The sequence below is a fragment of the Myxocyprinus asiaticus genome, chromosome 9 (genome assembly GCF_019703515.2).
Source record: "Myxocyprinus asiaticus isolate MX2 ecotype Aquarium Trade chromosome 9, UBuf_Myxa_2, whole genome shotgun sequence".
NCBI lineage: Eukaryota > Metazoa > Chordata > Actinopteri > Cypriniformes > Catostomidae > Myxocyprinus > Myxocyprinus asiaticus.
Window position 1 is genome coordinate 16,712,875 of NC_059352.1, and position 19,846 is coordinate 16,732,720.

At 37.0% G+C, this 19,846-nt stretch overlaps 1 protein-coding gene across 1 annotated transcript in view; it reads left to right on the top strand.

Annotated features, from left to right (window-relative positions):
- LOC127446133 (sodium channel protein type 8 subunit alpha-like) overlaps positions 1 to 19,846 on the top strand; it is an 89,276-nt gene that overhangs the window by 12,275 nt on the left and 57,155 nt on the right. Inside the window, exons 3-11 of the mRNA XM_051706809.1 lie at positions 3,130 to 3,248; positions 3,807 to 3,896; positions 7,244 to 7,372; positions 9,349 to 9,440; positions 17,115 to 17,336; positions 17,617 to 17,680; positions 17,891 to 18,032; positions 18,668 to 18,874; positions 19,308 to 19,583. Coding sequence (XP_051562769.1) covers positions 3,130 to 3,248; positions 3,807 to 3,896; positions 7,244 to 7,372; positions 9,349 to 9,440; positions 17,115 to 17,336; positions 17,617 to 17,680; positions 17,891 to 18,032; positions 18,668 to 18,874; positions 19,308 to 19,583 — 1,341 coding nt within the window. The remainder of the gene's footprint in view (positions 1 to 3,129; positions 3,249 to 3,806; positions 3,897 to 7,243; positions 7,373 to 9,348; positions 9,441 to 17,114; positions 17,337 to 17,616; positions 17,681 to 17,890; positions 18,033 to 18,667; positions 18,875 to 19,307; positions 19,584 to 19,846) is intronic.

The following is a 19,846-nucleotide window of genomic DNA, read 5'->3' on the forward strand; positions in this document are numbered from 1 at the left end:
CTTCGCTCTAATTCATCCCAAAGGTGCTCTATCGGGTTGAGGTCAGGACTCTGTGCAGGCCAGTCAAGTTCTTCCACACCAAACTCGCTCATCCATGTCTTTATGGACCTTGCTTTGTGCACTGGTACGCAGTCATGTTGGAACAGGAAGGGGCCATCCCCAAACTGTTCCCACAAAGTTAGGAGCATGTAATTGTCCAAAATCTCTTGGTATGCTGAAGCATTCAGAGTTCCTTTCACTGGAACTAAGGGGCCAAGCCCAGCTCCTGAAAAACAACCCCACACCATAATCCCCCCTCCACCAAACTTCACAGTTGGCACAATGCAGTCAGACAAGTACTGTTCTCCTGGCAACCGCCAAACCCAGACTCGTCCATCAGACTGCCAGATGGAGAAGCGTGATTCGTCACTCCAGAGAACGCGTCTCCACTGCTCTAGAGTCCAGTGGTGGTGTGCTTTACACCACTGCATCCGACACTTTGCATTGCACTTGGTGATATATTGCTTGGATGCAGCTGCTCGGCCATGGAAACCCATTCCATGAAGCTCTCTACGCACTGTTCTTGAGCTAATCTGAAGGCCACATGAACTTTGGAGGTCTGTAGCGATTGACTCTGCAGAAAGTTGGCGACCTCTGTGCACTATGCGCCTCAGCATCCGCTGACACCGCTCTGTCATTTTACGTGGCCTACCACATCGTGGCTGAGTTGCTGTCATTCCCAATCGCTTCCACTTTGTTATAATCCCACTGACAGTTGACTGTGGAATATTTAGTAGCGAGGAAATTTCACGACTGGACTTGTTGCACAGGTGGCATCCTATCACAGTACCACGCTGGAATTCACTGAGCTCCTGAGAGCGGCCCATTCTTTCACAAATGTTTTTAGAAGCAGTCTGCATGCCTAGGTGCTTCATTTTATACACCTGTGGCCATGGAAGTGATTGGAACACCTGAATTCAATTATTTGGATGGGTGAGCGAATACTTTTGGCAATATAGTGTATGTCCTCAGCAAACAGTGCAGCATTGTGAGTGTGGGAGCTCCTGCCAGTGGAGGAAGCCCACAGTCTGTCACAGAGTGTGTGTATGTGTGTGTGTGAGAGAGAGGGAGACTCTGGGGAAACCAGTGCTCTGTATTCAGTAACACATGGAGCCTTCTGGGCTGTTCTCAGCTTTTGCTAGTGTGATAATCTTTGGGATTCTGCAGCTTAAAATGACAGCTGTCTTTAGATGAAGGACACAATCTATTTTGTCTAGCATATGCATCTTTTAATTTATGATTTTGTTATGTACATGTTGTAGTATTGCACATGGAAATGATAAAAGCAGAGTGACAGATGGATAGTGGACATGAAATAGAAATAGAAAAAGAGGGGAACTCTGAGGTAAGGGCACAAATTTTGTCCTCCTTTAGACAGCTGTCTATTTTTAATCTAAAAGATTCTCATCTGCTCGTCTCTGAGGTGTTTCCTTGAGTGAGTGTGTGTGTATTGTATTGGTGTCATTAATGCTTCGTGGTAGAGGGTCTACCTGAGTGTTCTGTGTTTGTATCCCAGGGCTGTAGCCTATATAAGCATTGACATTAAAGGGATAATGTCAAAAATTAAAATTCTCTCACCATATACTCACCCTCATGCCATCCCAGATGTGTATTGTTTTTTCTTCTGCTGCTGAACACAGACAAAGATTTTTAGAAAAATATTTCAGCTCGGTACGTCCTCTGAATGGGTACCAAAATGTTGAACCTCCAAAATGCACATAAAGGCAGCATAAAAGTAATCCATATGACTCCAGTGGTTAAATCTAAATCTTTTGAAGCGATATGATAGGTGTGGCTGAGAAACAGATCAACATTTAAGTCCTTTTTTACCATACATTCTCCTTCCTGCACAGTAGGTGGCAATATGCACGAAGAATGCGAATCGCCAAAAACAAAAGAAGATGAAAGTGAAAGTGAAATTGAATATTTATAGTAAAAAATGACTTAAATATTGATCTGTTTCTCACCCACGCTTATCATATAGCTTCTGAATATATGGATTTAACCACTGGAGGCATATGGATAACTTTTATGCTGCCTTTATGTCCTTTTGGAGCTTCAAAATGTTGGTACACATTCACTTGCATTGTGAGCACGTACAGAGCTGAAATACTCTTCTAAGCATCTTTGTTTGTGTTCAGCAGAAGAAAGAAAGTCATACACATCTGGAATGGCATGAGGGTGAGTAAATGCTGAGAGAATTTTCATTTTTGGGTGAACTATGCCTTTAAATATATGTGTATGTTTGTGCACATTGACCCTGCTAATTTGTTTTTTTAATAAAAAATAGCTAAAATCAACCTTAGATCATTTGCTGGTCTTAGCTAGCCTCTCAGTCTGGTTAGCTGATTTTAGAAGGGTTTGGGGTAGCCTACTTGTAAGCTGGTCAGGCTGGGAGACCAGATATCTTACCAGCTGAAGACAAGCAAACCAGCTTAGGCTGTTTAAGCTGTTTTTTTTTTCCAGCAGGGAGACCTGGTGGTTCAAATGATGAGGACTAGATTGTAATGGTAAGCATGTGGTCCTGGAGTCTCTGTTTTCCTTATGATGTGTCAGAGCTATGGAGGGCTTTTGACCCACCTTCTTCACTCCCCTCCCTCTCTGTCTCTCTCTCTCTCTTTCGCTGTCCCACACACTATCTGGAGTCAGCACTTCTGCTTCTGATGGATCGCAGTGTTAGCGGTTAGCGTTAGTATTACAGTCTGAGTTCCTGTAAGAGGCCCATCTCTTTGCCAGAGCTCATTGCGGTTGTCTTAGATCCGTTTGCGTAAATAATTCCCTTGCTGATTTTTTATCATAAGGCAATATACATGTTATGACTCATGTACCTAATTTGTTTTAGGTAAAATAAAAAATTATAAAAATTCTTGACCAAAAAGAATGCAATGGCGATGTATTCAGAAATGTAATAGGTTATGTTCAATGTACCAGAAACTGTAACTTTTGGATAATGTCAAACTTCTTGTGATGTTAATCTTTTATGCATGTTTGTTTTTGCCATTACTCATGTTGGTCTTTTTTGTCTGTGAATGACTCACTCCATGCAGACTGACTTATCTCCCTTTCCTCTTTTTCTTCTTTTCTCCCCAGACCTTTATAGTGCTTAACAAAGGGAAAACGATCTTCCGTTTCAGTGCCACACCCTCGTTATATATTATTAGTCCTTTTAACCTACTGAGGCGAATAGCAATTAAAATTTTGATACACTCATATCCTTTTCAATGCACCAAGTATTGTCCATGTTATTATGATTGAAATTTCTGTCTAATCTGTGCTTTGTTTGTCTGTGCATGACATTTGTTTTGATTTGTTTTGCATTTTATGGTAATTTTGGAGGACAGCTGCAAAATACTGTGGATTTCATACATTGTAAACATGTTAAACCAAGAGTACTACTCTCCTATTGGTAGCTGAAATCATATTTAAAATAGGCAAAATATTTGATAATGGAGAATATTTTGAATAACAGGCCCTACAATTATGTGTACAAATCATGTACTAGGTATCACATATTCTGTATCACAGTACATGATTTAACAGACTTTTTGATTACATTTTGCTGAGAGAAAGAGTTCAACTGTTTTGGAGTTTGCTCCAAAAGTGTATGAATTTCTAAACTTTTTGTATTGTTGTCATTATGTTCATCACTTTTAGCTAGAAATGGATGTGCCATAGTTTTGATATCTGATCCATATTTATGACATCAGACATATTGTCATGCATTACATGAGATTTCACCCTGCTGGATTTCCTTAACTACTTCTTACAGTTTTCAGCATGATCATCATGTGTACCATTTTGACAAATTGCGTATTCATGACATTCAGCAATCCTCCAGAATGGTCCAAACAAGTAGAGTAAGTAATCTGTTCTATTTTATTCTATTCTATTCTAGGACCCACTTTATATTAAGTGTCTTTAGTTACTATGTACTTAATGATTTGATACAATGTACTTATGACTTACTTACATATGTGTTGCTGCATTTTACTTACATTTAAAGTACCTGCATTTAATTACATCTGTAGTTACACTGTTAACCATATACCCTAAACCTAACCCTACCCCAATTCTTACACTAAACCCTAACCCTAACACTTTCCCTACTCCCGTACCTCAACCTCAGTTGCAGCAAATGTGAATCTTGTGAGAATTTTGCAGAACAACATGTTGTTACACAATAAATTCATTGTATTTTACGTATTTTAATGCTAGTACATAGTTAAAGACACCTAATATATATTGGGACCTTATTCTATTCTATTCTATTCTATTCAAATGTTCATAATTTCTTATGGCAAGCCAATTTTGCTTTTAATGCATCCAGCGTTACTCGTTGTAATTTTATTTGTACTAGTAATATTTCAATTAGAGAGCTCTACAATATATTTTCTGCCAGTAAGAATTCCAATTACAGAGCTCTGTAATGACATTGTTACTAGTAAGAATGCAATTGATTGATTTACAGAGCTCTACAATGGCATTTTACTAGTAAAAACTCCAATTAAAGAGATCTACAATAGATTTTTTAGTAGTAAGAATTATAATGACAAAGCTCTGTAATGACATTGTTACTAGTAAGAATGCATTTGCAGAGCTCTATAATTGAATTACAGAGCTCTGCAATTGCCTTATCATTAGTAACAATTCCAATTAAAGAGCTCTGCAATTTTATTCTTGCTAGTAAAATTTTTATTACAGAGCTCTCTCATTCAACTATCACTAGTAAGAATTTCAGTTACAGAGCTCTACAATTGCATTCTTACTAGTAAGAACTTGTATTCATTTGATGCAAATTAGAGGCAATTACACCCATTTCCCATTCCAAATCCCACCTGAGGTAGGCTACATTTCAAAATAAAGGCCATGTGTGACATGGTAAGATATTAGCATGAAATATTTTTACAAACTTATTTAGCAAACATAATGATTGCATTCACATAGTGTCAAGATTATAGAGAATATCGAGATGAAAGCACAAATATGCTTTGTTATTGAATGATAATATTTTATATGAATGAACTATATATATTCACCTCTGTATACTCTTGAAAAAAGTTCAAAGATGTTTTTCACATGTCAGAAACTCACGCGACCCACTGCGGTCTGCAGCATCTGCAATATAGTTTTTAGAAACCTGCCAGTCAGACACTTAAGGATTTTGTTTCCGAAAATGATAAAAATTCTTTTTTTTTTAATCAAAATGTTTCAAATGTAAATGTGTAGATTTTGTGAAAGTTTGCAAAGAGTACAGAGGTGTACATGCAAAACAGTAGAAAGACAAGTAGTTTTAATGTATTTTTTATGAATCATAAAGGAGGATAACAAATTTTTTCTTCCTTTGAAAATGGAATAAAATGTTTTTCTGCATATACAGTACTGTGCAATAGTCTTAGGCACGTAAGATGTTTCACAAAAGCATTGAAGATTAAGATGGTTATTTATATCTTCAGCTTTAGTGTGTCAAAAGGAAATATAAATGTTAGACTCCCAAACATTACTTTTGCAAATAGATGTCATGGCCCCCACAAAACCCCCTACTGAACATCATGCCAGTCTGAGATTACATAAAGTGACAAAAGCAATTGAGACAGCCTAAATAGATAGAAGAACTGTGGCAAATTCTCCAAGAAGCTTGGAACATCCTATCTGCCAACAACCAAGAAAAACTGTGTCCAGGTGTACCTAGGAGAATTGGTGCTGTTTTAAAGGCAAAGTTGGTCACACCAAATATTGATTTAGCTTTTTTTATGTTTACTGGACTTTGTATGACATTAAGTGATAAATGAAAACTATTTATGTCATTATGTTTGAAGACATCCTCACTATGCAACATTTTTCACATGTGCCCAAATATTTTGCACAGTACTGTAATTTTTTCATTTACCCTAGCATTGTTTTTCCTACATTCACAAGTTGTGCCTGATGTACGAAATACAGGACAAAAATATTTTTTTATAACAGAATTTGTAATGATTGTAATCTTTTAGTAAATGTATAATAACATATGATATAATATCATATATAATAATATATAATCATATACTGTATATTCATAATTCATTTTGTTACTAGTAAGAATGTAATTGCAGAGCTCTATAATTGAATTACAGAGCTACTAGTAAGAATTGCAATTAAAGAGCTCTGCAATTACATTCTTACTAGGAAGAATTCCATTTACAGAGCTCTATAATTGCATTCTTATTAGTAAGAATGTAATTGCAGAGCACTGTAATGGAATTAGAGAGCTCTAATTTAATTTTTACTAGTAAGAATTCCAATTAGAGAGCTCTGTAATTGAAATTCTTACTAGTAAAAATTAAATTAGAGCTCTCTAATTGGATTTCTTACTAGTAAAAATTTAATTATAGAGCTCTCTAATTGGAATTCTTACTAGTAAATATTTAATTAGAGAGCTCTGTAATTGAAATTCTTACTAGTAAAAAGTCAATTAGAGAGCTCTGCAATTATGACGAGTAATGCTCATAATTCATTAAAAGATAATTTGGCTTTCCATAATTTCTTGCGCAACCTTAAATATAATATAACCCTGACTCTAAAGTTATTTGTGTTTCATATTCAGAGATTTAATAAAAGCAATGGTTAAAAACGTGAACAGGCTGGGCAAAGAATAAGAAAGTGTTATAATATAATACATAACCAATAAGACCTTGCAAACGAATCGAATGCAAAATGAAGTTTTATGTACAACAACTGTAGGTACACAACCAGACAGGATATTTATCACAGGTTGTAGCAATAATTAAGATCAAAGAGTATTCAGGTGAAAGTGTAAGAAAGAGAGAGTCCTTGGCTCAAAATGATTGTAAGTACATAGTAGCAGGATTTTCAATGTTGGTGGAGCGAAGAGCTATTGACTAGCTACTGTAGGAACCAATGCTAATGACAAAGAGAGCTTCACTTGGAAATCTGGCCATCAGTCCAAGGAATTATTAGGTTGATGTTGGGGTAACGAGGGTAAACTTATGTTAATGGAGGACTCTATTGATGCTTAGAGATTTTTTCATTTACAAGGAGATCCTTAAAAACATAGTCATGACATGGTCAACCACCAGGTTATTTATACAAGTGGTAGCAATGATGAAAGTCAAGGAGCTCAGTATTAAGGTGAAGGTGACCCCCTGGCAGACACACAAGCACTCACTGTACTTACACACATGCACTCATATTTTTTTTCTTTCAGATACACCTTCACAGGAATCTACACTTTTGAGTCCCTCACAAAGATTGTGGCTCGAGGTTTTTGTATAGACGGTTTCACCTTTCTCAGAGACCCCTGGAACTGGCTGGATTTCATGGTCATCTCTATGGCGTAAGTATAATCCTGCTAAAATTCAAACATATATCTACACTAACATCAGTTTCTGCATGCAGTGATTACAGTTACATACCACTCTTGTGTGCAGCATTGACATGTTTTAGTTTTAGAATGTTTTCACTGCAATTTATGAATTGTAGTTAACTGTTTACTTACTGGTGCAATTAGTAGCAAAACAAGAAAGGATGTCTAAGGATTGAATCAATCTTTCTAAGTTTAATGAATGTGACATTTCTTCAATATTGGGAACAGTCTGAAATGAAATGATAAATCAACAACATGACCTCTATAGAGTGCACCAGTACCTTCCCATTTATTCAGCTGTTTTTGTTCTGGAAGTTTTTTTTCTATTAGGATTTAAAAAAAAAGCTGTTTATCACAGCATTACTGACTTTGATTTGAAGCAAAAAAAGTATTTGAAATCAGTCAAAAAGACTAAGGTACAAGACTCTACATAACATCTTTCATGAGGGAATAAACAACAATCTTATTGCAGAAGCACTGCGAATAATATAATTGAAATAAAAACAATTGGAAAATTTAAGACTATTGATTTAAAGATGATTTTTGGTATAGTAACAATATATAAGTTTAATGCAAAATATTCAGTAGTTTTGAGAGTGTACAGAGACTCACTCAAGTGTGTCGTGTGTTGCTGCAGAGCTCATTGGCCACAATTTGTTTGCCACGATTCTCAGTTGTGTTCTATAGAGGTCACAGGATGAACTTTGAGCCCCGATGTCAAGCTTGCACAGAGGAATGTGTGTGTATTTTGTCCCACCTCTAATAGGTGGTGGATGGAAGTTCAACGCTCAAAGATGACAGTGTCTGTGCTCATCTGTATGTCTGTGTATCATAACTCTTTTTTTTAAACCTTACTTCATCTGTCCATCACTCCTTCTCTCTCCCTATCTGCATTTCGCCATTCCTGTAGGACAGATGTTTCCTTTTTATCTAATTATCCTTCTTCTAAAATATTTTAATGACATTCTTTGCCCCCCCAAAAAGTTACATTATGCAATGGTAAAATTAGAAATACTGTGCATTCAGTTTCCCAGACTCCTTCTCAACAAGCTTATTTGCTTGGAATGGGCAAGTCAGGAGAGAAAGTGTTTTATGTGTTGTCTAGGTGTAAAATGTATGTTTTTAATTGTATGTTATAAATTCTGTATGACACATGTTGTGAGATTCTCTTTTTGCCAATAATATCATTCATATTTTATTGTATTTACTTTGACATTAAAGTAATGTTCCAGGTTCAATACAAGTCAAGCTCTATGGATACCATCAAGTGCCACCTTTTATAAGTCTATGGGGCAAGGCATTACACCAGGGCAAATGTTAAAATACACGTTGTTTTGAAAGAATAGCCACATGTCTTAAATCTTATGTGTTAACATTTGGTTATCAACCTTGTCTGTGTAAAGTTATGCATGATCAGAGCAAGGATACTTGAAAAGGATTGTTTAGATAGAGATAAATCCCCTCCACACAAATTATGTCTGTAACACATAACCAGTTCATCCACCTAGAAAAGCAGTCCCACTAAAAAGACCAAAATAATTTTATGTATGGAAGAATTAAAAAAGTGCTTTGACAAAAATACAAGCTCAGGCTTCTGCTTTAAAACCCTCCAGAATCAATTGCCCATAGACATCCATTGTAAGTGCATTACCGTAAACATGAATTGTGTGTGATTTTACAAACTAAAGGATGAGTCACAATTATTGTCTGCTGTAATCGACAGCACGCCACTTGTTTTGAACACAGAACATTGCTTTAATATAATTTATTTTGTGTTAAGAATTTAGTTAACTTTCTTTTTCATAAACCCTCTTTTTCCCTTACTGCTCTGTCCTCCTGTATCCCTTCTCTTCTCATCCCTTCCTCTTCTCTTACTGCTCTGTTTTTCTCTCCCTCCCTCCTTCTCTGTCTATGGTAACTGTGATCTATTGCGATCCATTCTGCAGGTATATTACAGAGTTTGTAAACCTAGGCAATGTGTCAGCTCTGCGCACATTCAGGGTGCTGAGGGCTTTGAAAACTGTTGCTGTGATTCCAGGTGAGTCCAGCATCCATCAGGGCCAACAGAGAGCGCCGTTCACTGTCTTTCTCTTCACGCTCCTGTCTTTTCCTTCCTCCTCCGTTCGTTTCTCTCTCTCTTCTCCCATTAGACAGGCTTTGCGTGATGTCTTCCTCCCAGTTCAGTGGTGGTGCTGGTGGTAGTGGTGTGCCGTACGTGTCGTGGTGGTGTTGTGTGTGTGTTGTGTCATGGTGTTTTGTGTGTGATCCTCCCTTGTTGCAGATATGTAACAGAATTTGTGGACCTCGGGAATGTGTCAGCCCTGAGAACCTTCAGGGTTCTACGAGCTCTCAAAACTATTTCTGTCATACCAGGTGAGAACGCGTTTAAACACGAAGGCTGAGCTGCTTCCCACGCTGATGCAAACTATTATTATTATTACAAATATTACTACTACTCTTATTATTTTTCTATTAGTTTATTTATTTATTTTACTTGACTTGCTGTATTTTTCAAGAGGATGCTGCAGTAACAATACTTTTATGTTCTGTATATGTTTTAATATCCAAACAATCAAAAATGGTAGCAATACATTTTTGATAGGCTTTGCAGTCTACAGTCAAATAATTGTTGTCAAAAACTTGATGCCCCTCCAGTAGTCTGAGAAAAGGGCCTTTATTTATCAAAACTGCATTTATGCCATTTGTGACTTGTTCCTACTACTTTTCTGTCATAAAAACCAACATCTATAACAAGGGAACATCTAAAATATGCATCTAGGCCTACTGGAAAATCTAGCTAAAACCAGCTTAAAGGAATGTCCCTGGTTCAATACAAGTTAAGCTCAATCAACAGCATTTGTAGCATAATGTTTATTACCACCAAATATATTTTTGACTAGTCTCTCGTTTATTTAAAAAAAAGCAAAAATCGTGGTTACAGTATTTACTTACAATGGAAGTGACGTCATAACACTGAAGCCACTGCACCGCAATATTGCTACGCCCAAACATTCCAGTGTGCCTATTGACTTATTAGAAAATCTTCTTATTTCATTGAGGAAACATTAGACATTCAATCACCGATTTTATATCTGACATCTGCCTGTACATCCCTACAATGCAAACGTCCTACACATGTAATTATTATTTATTTAAATTTTGATTGTTTCTTGAAAGCCAGAGCGAGTTTTGTATATCTATATTAAACAGTATACCACTAACTAACTTTAATGGCGAACAGATCAGCTGAATGTAAAAAAGTTAACAGAAAGACGGAAGATACAAACAGACATTTTCAGACATATTTCTTGCGAACATCGAAGTGTTCAATCTGAGTTACTTGTTTTGCCTAAATGTTTTCATTAAAAAGTGCCTTTTTCTCACGGTCTCTTGCCTGAGAGTGCATTTTTGCTCTCTTTCTCTCTCTCCCTCTCTATCACACACACACAGTGGGTGCACAGAGATGGAGGGAAACAAGCGAAGCCAAGATGGTTAAAATTAAACTGATACTCTAGGTTTAACATCTTGAGACCCGCGTCCACATGCGTGGACATTACGTTTTGGCTTCGCTATAGGCAATGCATAATTTAATTGAATTTAAACTGACTGATCTCCGTTCAGGAGACTCTAGGCTGTCATTAAAGGGTTAAAATTTCAGCGCACCTCGTCATGTGACAAAACAACATGGCACCGATCTCAGCTGAATTTGTCTTTGGGAGAAACGGCAACAAAACTACATCTAGTAAGAAACCTCATTCAGTTTTTACATTAAAACCTGTTTGAGTCAAAAGAGTCTCCAGTTTCATCCCATATGCCATTTAAAATTGTATATCGATTTATCGCAAAACGGCATGCTGTTAAACACAATGACCACATACGTGGACTATAGGCTAATTTTCCTTAAAATATCCTATATTCATTGTGCATTATCACATTGATAATCAATGGATGCATCCAAAAGCTGGAAAATGTTGCTTTCAGAGGATGTTTACGGTGTTAGTATTGAAATTAAGGTGCATTCTGTTCTGAGACCAGTGCAGACAGACAGCACACTGGAGGTTAAAGACCCAGGTATACTTCGTTTTTGCACGTTCTAGATCGGATTGCGCCCGACCGACCGCGTTGCCTTTGTGAGTATACTTTTCTGACCGTGAGCAAACACGCACACGTTTGACGCATGCACACTTCAGCTGCATTGTGATACTCTTTAAGTATAGTCAATGGCCGGCGCATGCGCCGACATTGCGCACAGACGAGGACCATCTGGTAATCAGTACATAGATTCAGGTAATTAGTACGTAGATTCATTTTATTTTAACATGGTTGGCAGTGATTGGATGATGCTGGCCATTACTTTGAATAAGAATTATTTATGCTAATTTCTGATGTAATGTCTGTAACGTCTCAAAAACATGAATAACCAACACTCCTGGAAACATAATAAACAATTTGATTTGAAAAATCTAACTTTATATAGCTTGGTATTATAAAAAATTTCACAACTTAGTCCCACCATCCACATATGTGTACACAGCAATCACGCTCAGGTCTCAGGAGGTTAAATGTTTTTTAATTGCTAATACAAACAGAATCTATGACATGTATCTAGGACCAAAGAGAGCACTTCAAAATAAAAACAGGCAAATCCTGGGCATTTTAGGCGATTTAGAAATACCCATCTGTCTTTTTAAATGGGGAAAAGGATGTGTTGTCATCCTATAACAAGTAGAAATTTCAGCTTTTGGACAGTTTTGGTGAACATTGTGCTGCACACCGGAGCATGCCAATGCTCTTACATCGCGATCTGCTTATGTCTTCTCCCTCGTAACAAATATTATCCATAACGAGCCAATTAAAATTTAATATTGATTGTCACTAGTGGGCGAAATGCGACTGTCATATCCGGAGGTCGCAGACAGTGAAGAGTCAGTCTCTGTATTTTCTAGCATGAAGATCACATTTCCATTGAATGCAGACCAGTGGTCTGGTACAGCACATGTAGAACACAGAATGCAGTTGTTTTACACACCCAACAAAGGTTACAAAACATTAAGTCTACTTGAATAATATTCTAAATTCAAAGTGTCCAGCCTCATATAGTGCAGTTTAACACTAGATAAGTGTAAGATAAGACAGATCTTCTCTTTGTTCTGCGTGTTAGGTTTTTGTTACATACCTGGTATCCTAAGCAGATAAAATAATGCTCCTTAAAGGCATAGAAACATATATATGTGCGATTCATTTTGTCTAAAGAGCTGTCATAGTCATGGAATCGATCACAGTTTGTCTGCTGATGAACATCTCATCAGAGTTTGTTTAAAAGAAGCTGATGTGATGTGTCATGGAGCAAAGGTTTGTGGGTAGCACATTCACTGAGACTGCCAAGCCTAGTTTGACACATTTCTGCTGCATGAAGCTTTTGGAGACACCTGCTTTTTAGTTTGTCTTTGTTTTATTCCCTTTTTTATATTTCCTTTTTTAACAAATGGATTTCCTCGAATTTCTGCATCTTTTACACACATGTAGATATATTTTTTCCTTTTTTTTAGATTACAGTTTTGTAGCTCCCTCCCTATTCTTATTTGGAATAACTCTGAGTGGAAAGTAAAACAGAGACATTGGAAGATGTGGGAAGATTTGTGTGAGTGTGTTTTTGTTACAGTTGGGAGGCAAAAGATCAGGATTTGCCAAGTTTACTTATTTTTCAAACACCCACCTGCATTAAACATGCCAAGCTAAACATATTCAGGATTGTCAAATTATACCCATTGTTTTAGACTCCACTTTATAACATCTGAGTATTTAGATTAGAGTATGACTACTTCATTCACATGGTTGCTCTCAGCTGCCAAGAGATTAGCTGGGAAATAAAGACGGGGTTGCACATTCTCTGAAAATTTAAGACTGGTTACACAGACATTGACACCATAGTGATAAAGCAAAGATGATGATGTTGCTGCCTTCAGCCTTGGCGTTTAAATGTCCTGCATGCCCTTCCTCCCCTTGCCTGTCCTCCCCTCTTCCTCTCTCTGTGTTGGCTCTCTGCATACTGTTTGTGTATGGCACCGCTCTCTTTAAGCAGAGTCTATTTTGCTGATATGTGTAAAATATTGTATGTGTGTTTATAAAGAGTTCTCCTCATGTCTCTTCAAGTTCTCCACACAACCTATTCTTAGTAAAGTGCATATGAAAAAATGGAAATGGGCACCTTTCTTGGAAATCTTTTTTGCATTAGCCACATTTTTCATTCCATCTACAACATATAGTTCACAGTGTTTGTTACCGCTTCATTTAACAGCTCTCTCATACACGGGGCAGAAGAATCATATGAACATATGAATGACAGTATGAAAATGAAGATGGCTGTACAGTCATGACAATCAAACATATTAAAAATGTTGTTCAATGAATAGTTCACCAAAAAATTACAATTCTATCATTTACACACCCTCATGTCGTTCCAAACCCATATGACTTTGTTCTAGAGGTAGACTGATATTTCGGTTTTACTGATTAATTGGTGCTGATAGTTGCTTTTTGGAACTATCAGTTATCTGCAAAAATCTATGCTGTTAGTTTATTTTATACCTCTGTGTTCCTCTATGGCCGGTGCTGGAGCATTGTACAGTTAGAACGGCTTGGTTCTACAGTATTTAAGCAGTCTGTAGAAGTGACATAGAAACAGTCACTGACATTTTGTGTGGATTTGCTGTATCTAAATCTTTCATCATTAACAATATTCATCAAATGTTTATCCTCAGTTCAATGCATATTTTGATTAGATAATCAAGTGTTCTAAATTGGAGTGAGGGCATGAAAGGAAAATGTGACAATAATGAAATGACAAGACAAGACAAGACATGACAAGAATAATGAATGCCCTGTCAGCTCATATATTGTATCTCTAACTTTATATCTTGGGAATAATAATAAATCTTATTCATTATTAAACCTCATCTGGTGAAATTTATAGGTATATAAAAAGCTTAATTTGGATAATACTTCATACGCAGTAGAGCATTGCAACGGGGCCAAGTCTCTGTCATTTCAAAATAAGAGTCCCCAGTGTGTTTCCGCGATGGGAGAAAGGTGCCTCAGGTTGTTCCAGCAGGGTACTCAGCCTTGCAGGCTCCATATGGTTAGGATTAGTGTTGGGGTGGGGTTAGTGCATCGGTTGCCTGCCAAAAACAAACTGAGTCTCCTTTGTACAATGGCCGTGTTTTTCGGGCTTGTTTATAGTTAAAAGTCCCATATTATGCACCAAATCTTCATTTTTTCTGGTTATTATTGGAATTGTGGTTGAACAATAAACTGCATTTAGGATTTTATTCATTTTGGACTCCTGTATCCTCTATGTCTGTGTCCGTCATAGTAAGGAAAGAATAAGATTTTTCCAGGAGTGTCTATTTACACTAAGTGCAAATTGCCCATCTTGTTGGCAGAGGCTATGTACACTAACTCCGCTCACCACTGCTCAGACCAAACTCAAGACAGCTACGACAGATTTATTTGGGGTCAACTGCTGATCAATTGAAGGAGGGCATATTTGAATTTTTCGCAACGGGGCAGAGACATTAAACTGGTTAACGGGTCAGACATTTAGTGGATTAAGAGATTAGATAACTAAGTGACTATTTGCGCTCCAATACTCTGGTGGAAACAGGATTTTACGACAAACTGCACCCCCATGTGCAGCTGTAGTATCTCTGGGTGTAACGATGGTATATGTATGTGCTGTCACCCACCCCTTGACACACTTTTTCCAGTGTTTCCAATTTCCTATAATACTACTTATAGTAATAAATAAAAGAGATTCCTCGCAGTGATTTGGTCACAGTGAAGGTCGGGGAGTTGAGAAAAGGATTTGATCTGGAAAAATTAACCATGGTTTTACTGAAGTAATATTTTAGTAACCATGTGTTTAGGTGGAAACTATATAGTTCTGATGTACTAGCCATGGTGTTACTACAGTTAAATTTTGTTAATTGTAGTTAATAGTAACCATGTTTAATTTTGTGGTTACTATGGTTTTACTAGAAAAATACCATGGTGATACTATGGTTACTGTAGTAAAACCATGGTTAATTTTTGTAAGGTAGGATTAGGGGTAGGGGTTGGTGTAGGGTGTCTGTGGGACCCCAAATAAAGTATTTAAACAGGGGTGTAAGAGTATCTGCCACTATTTGCACTAGAGTGCAAATAGCATCTAACACTTTTTGTTGCTTTTCACATGCTGATTTCCATACTGTAGCAGTTGATAGCTCAAATCAAATAGGGAAATATTACATGAATAATACCTCAAATCATGCGGCTTGTTGAGAAGAGGTGCGCTTTTACTTTTTTGAGTGATTAGTCTTGAGATTTTTGCCAAATGGATGATGAAAGAGGCAAAAAAATATCATTGACATACATTCAAAGAGGGACCTGAGACATACATGTATCTAGGGACCAAAAATATCATAGAGATTTGGTGGTGGCCTCTTTTGAATTGGACCAATAAGTAACAACCCAGAACTCCCTAGCAACACTTTAGCAACCACCCAGAAAACGTTAGCATCCGCATAGCAACACCCTGGCAACCACCTATAACACCCTAGCATTGTCATGGTGAGCTTTGTACAGGCAAGTGCCACATACATACTAGTTACTAGTTACTTCTAATATACTAATGTCAGCTTATGTCACTTTGTGAGAATATTTTTGCAAATTACTTTTATTTGTAATTTCTAACTGTTGTGAAATTGCAGTGTTCCTACTGTTGAGGGGATAAGCATATTTTTTTGCAAACATTTCACTCCCTTTTTTCACAAAGACTTCATTAGATGAGCTTCTTGAGTACTTTATATATATATATATATATATATATATATATATATATATATATATATATATATACATACATACATACATACTGTATATATACAATTTGTTTTTCAAATTGTTGATCAGTTTGGCATAGAAAACTGATGGAATCCAAATGGTTAATTGATTGCAATTATTTCCATTCACTGAGACAGTTTGTGTGTAGTTTCCATGAGGAGATAGGAGACTCTTTAAGCTGTCTGTTCAATATAAAATCTTCATGGTTTTATATGAGCAAACCTTATGATATACGTGTGTATATTTGAAAGAAAGATAAGGAAAACAAATATGTGATGATGCGATTGTTTGGGTATTTCAGTACGGATGTCAAGGTGTTGCAGAAATCCTTATATACTGTTAGTTATACATTAGCTTGTGTTGCATAAGTTAATTAAATTTATTTAATGTAAGACATAAGATATGATGTGAGATAGATAAGATATGAGCGATATATAAGAGATTTCTACATGTTTTCATTAATTGCTATTGTAAATCAGTGAAAACAGTATTAAATTCAAATTTCTTTTGTGGAATTCTTGGGGGAAATTTACATTACAACGGATGTGAAAGTGTGTGTGTGTGTTAAAATTTTTGTGTGTTCAATTTTTTTGTTTAGTCTAGTAACAGTATTTCAGTGTACTATATATATATATATATATATATATATATATATATATATATATATATATATATATATTCTAAATAAAATGTGTGTGCTCACATATTATTCTTTAAATTGCTTGGATTCTGTGTGAGAGTATGTTCTTGTTCAGGTATGAGCATTATCACATGAAAGCATTAGAGGCAGACTCTGTATTACTGGTTGCTTTGTCTCCTCATCTTTCCACAGGGCTGAAGACCATTGTGGGTGCTCTGATCCAATCAGTGAAAAAGCTGTCAGATGTGATGATTCTGACTGTGTTCTGTCTCAGTGTATTTGCCCTCATCGGCCTACAGCTGTTCATGGGGAATCTCCGGCAAAAGTGTGTCATCTGGCCAGTCAACTCAACTGAAACCTACTTGGCTAACGGGAGCAAGGGCTTTGACTTTGATGAATACATCATGAATGATAGTAAGTAGGCAAAACGCTGAATACTTAGAGCACTTTATGTTGCTTATTGCATCAAACAGTGCTAGGCTTCTTAACTAGCTTACTAGTTTAGCTAACTAGCTTACTAACTAGCTTCGAAACTACTTTTGGGAAATGAGGCCCTGGTAATTTCAGCAGGGAAGAGAAAAAAGGAAAAAAGGAAAAGAGTTATAAAATGCATTGAAAAATACACTAAACATGAGACTTTCTAGAGATGTCAAACATGGTTCTCAGGTTTAACAGGTCTCTCTTTTTGTTTCAGCAAACTTCTACTTCCAGCCTGGCATGCTGGATGCACTGCTATGTGGAAACAGCTCAGACGCAGGGTGATGAGCACAGACATATACACAGACTTACACACCATTTCCACTACTGAATTAATCATTTCATGTTCTTTTATTTAAAATCTTACAATCAAAAAATTGTTTCAAATAATTGCACTCTTGATGCACTTTGTCAATGACCATGCTTTTTAATCAAGTAGTGAATTCTAAGACATTCAGAATGTTTATTATTAAGTATGTGTGTTTGTGTAGGCGGTGTCCGGAGGGCTACATTTGCATGAAGGCCGGACGCAACCCAAACTATGGCTACACAAGCTTTGACTCTTTTGGCTGGGCTTTTCTTGCTCTCTTCCGACTCATGACACAAGACTTCTGGGAGAATCTGTACCAACTGGTGTGCACTAATTAGTTGTTGCTTCTTTTCCAGTTTCAGAACTATTCCTTATATTACCTGTTCTTTATGATTGGTATGGGTGTATGTTTTTGTTTCTTTTTGCAATAGTAGCTTTAAACAATTATTGTATTTCACCATGTTGAAATGTTCTCAGCATACTGTATAATGCACAGTGCGAAAATACATATTTGGTTAAATTATCTAACACTAGTTAAATAGAGATACTTCTATTGTTTCAATAGAGTTGCTTCTAAGACCCTGTATCTTAGTAAGACCCTGTGTCTGTGAAATCTGACACGTCTACACAAATATCACATAACAAGAATGAAATTGTCATGTTGCAAAATTATATGCAGATAAATTGTTTTCAATCCAGTTCACTGGAGAAGGAAGGTCAATTTGAGCACATTGCTTTGAGAGATATAGTATTCCGCAAAGTGTGCTCTATTACAGTATATTCTGTACCTTTTGGCAAATGTAGAAGGTCAGCGAGGTATTCTCTGCATGCAGAATATTTGCATATTGCGCACAGTATACATACTGCAGTCTACATGTTGTCGATACTACTAATACTTACAGTAGGTTTGTAAAAATATAATTGTGTGAAAAAGTGGTCATCCTTATTCCTTCGTTAGACTCTACGAGCTGCGGGGAAGACATACATGATCTTTTTCGTACTGGTGATCTTTGTGGGGTCGTTCTACTTGGTAAATCTGATCCTGGCTGTGGTGGCCATGGCTTATGAAGAACAGAACCAGGCCACCATGGAGGAGGCTGAACAGAAAGAGGCAGAGTTTAAAGCCATGCTGGAGCAGCTGAAGAAACAACAGGAGGAGGCACAAGTACACACACATACACACACATAAAAACACACAGAGCAGGTGCTTATAGCTGTTACCTGGCTAAAAAAGACCAGCATAGTCACCAGCACTTGGGATGGTAATAATCTGATTGGCTGGGTTAAAGCAACTTCTGATACAAATTTTTTATCTAATTTTGGTCTACTGTATTATTGTGGTATAATCTATCTCAGATAAACCTGCCTTTAAACGGCATGTAAAAAAAAAAAAAAAAAAAAAACCTGCTGTTGACTAGAGACTAGCACTAACCAGCAAAAACAAGACTGGGCCAGTATGGAAAATTATACTGGCTTAAGCTGGTCTTTTTAACAGGGTATTTTTTCCCCCACATTTTTCTGAATGTCTTCCCTATGCTTTTCTTTCTTAAATTCTCTCTCTTTCTCTGTTTCTCTTTCCCTTTGCCCCTCATTGCTAGGCAAATGCTATGGCAACCTCGGCAGGTACAGTAACTGAGGATGCAGTAGAGGACGACGGAGGAGGACATCTGTCCCACAGCTCCTCTGAAGTGTCCAAGCTGAGCTCCAAGAGTGCCAAGGAGAGACGGAACAGAAAGAAAAAATTGAGGAAAGAACAGGAGGAGAAGGGTGACAGCGAGAAGGTGGTAAAGTCAGAATCTGATGATGGCAGCAAGAGGAGCCGCTTCCGTTTCCGAGACAACAGGATTGGGAGGAAGGCCTCAATCATGAACCAGGTGAGAGTGGGGTTATTCTTACACCAGCCCACTTAAACACATACATGTTTTTGCAGCAGTTGGTCCAAATAGTCTTAAAGACTGTAATGATCTTCCAAAAGGTTGTACACTACTTGGGTTAATGGAGTAGGCCTAGGTCAACTTGTAAAAAAAATTCAAGGGCGATGGTGGGGTCAAACGTCTCTTTGTTAGGGGGGAATCACACAAAGAATGCCGGTGGCCTTATGATCGGTTTTGTTTAAACTGAATGCATAATATTAATA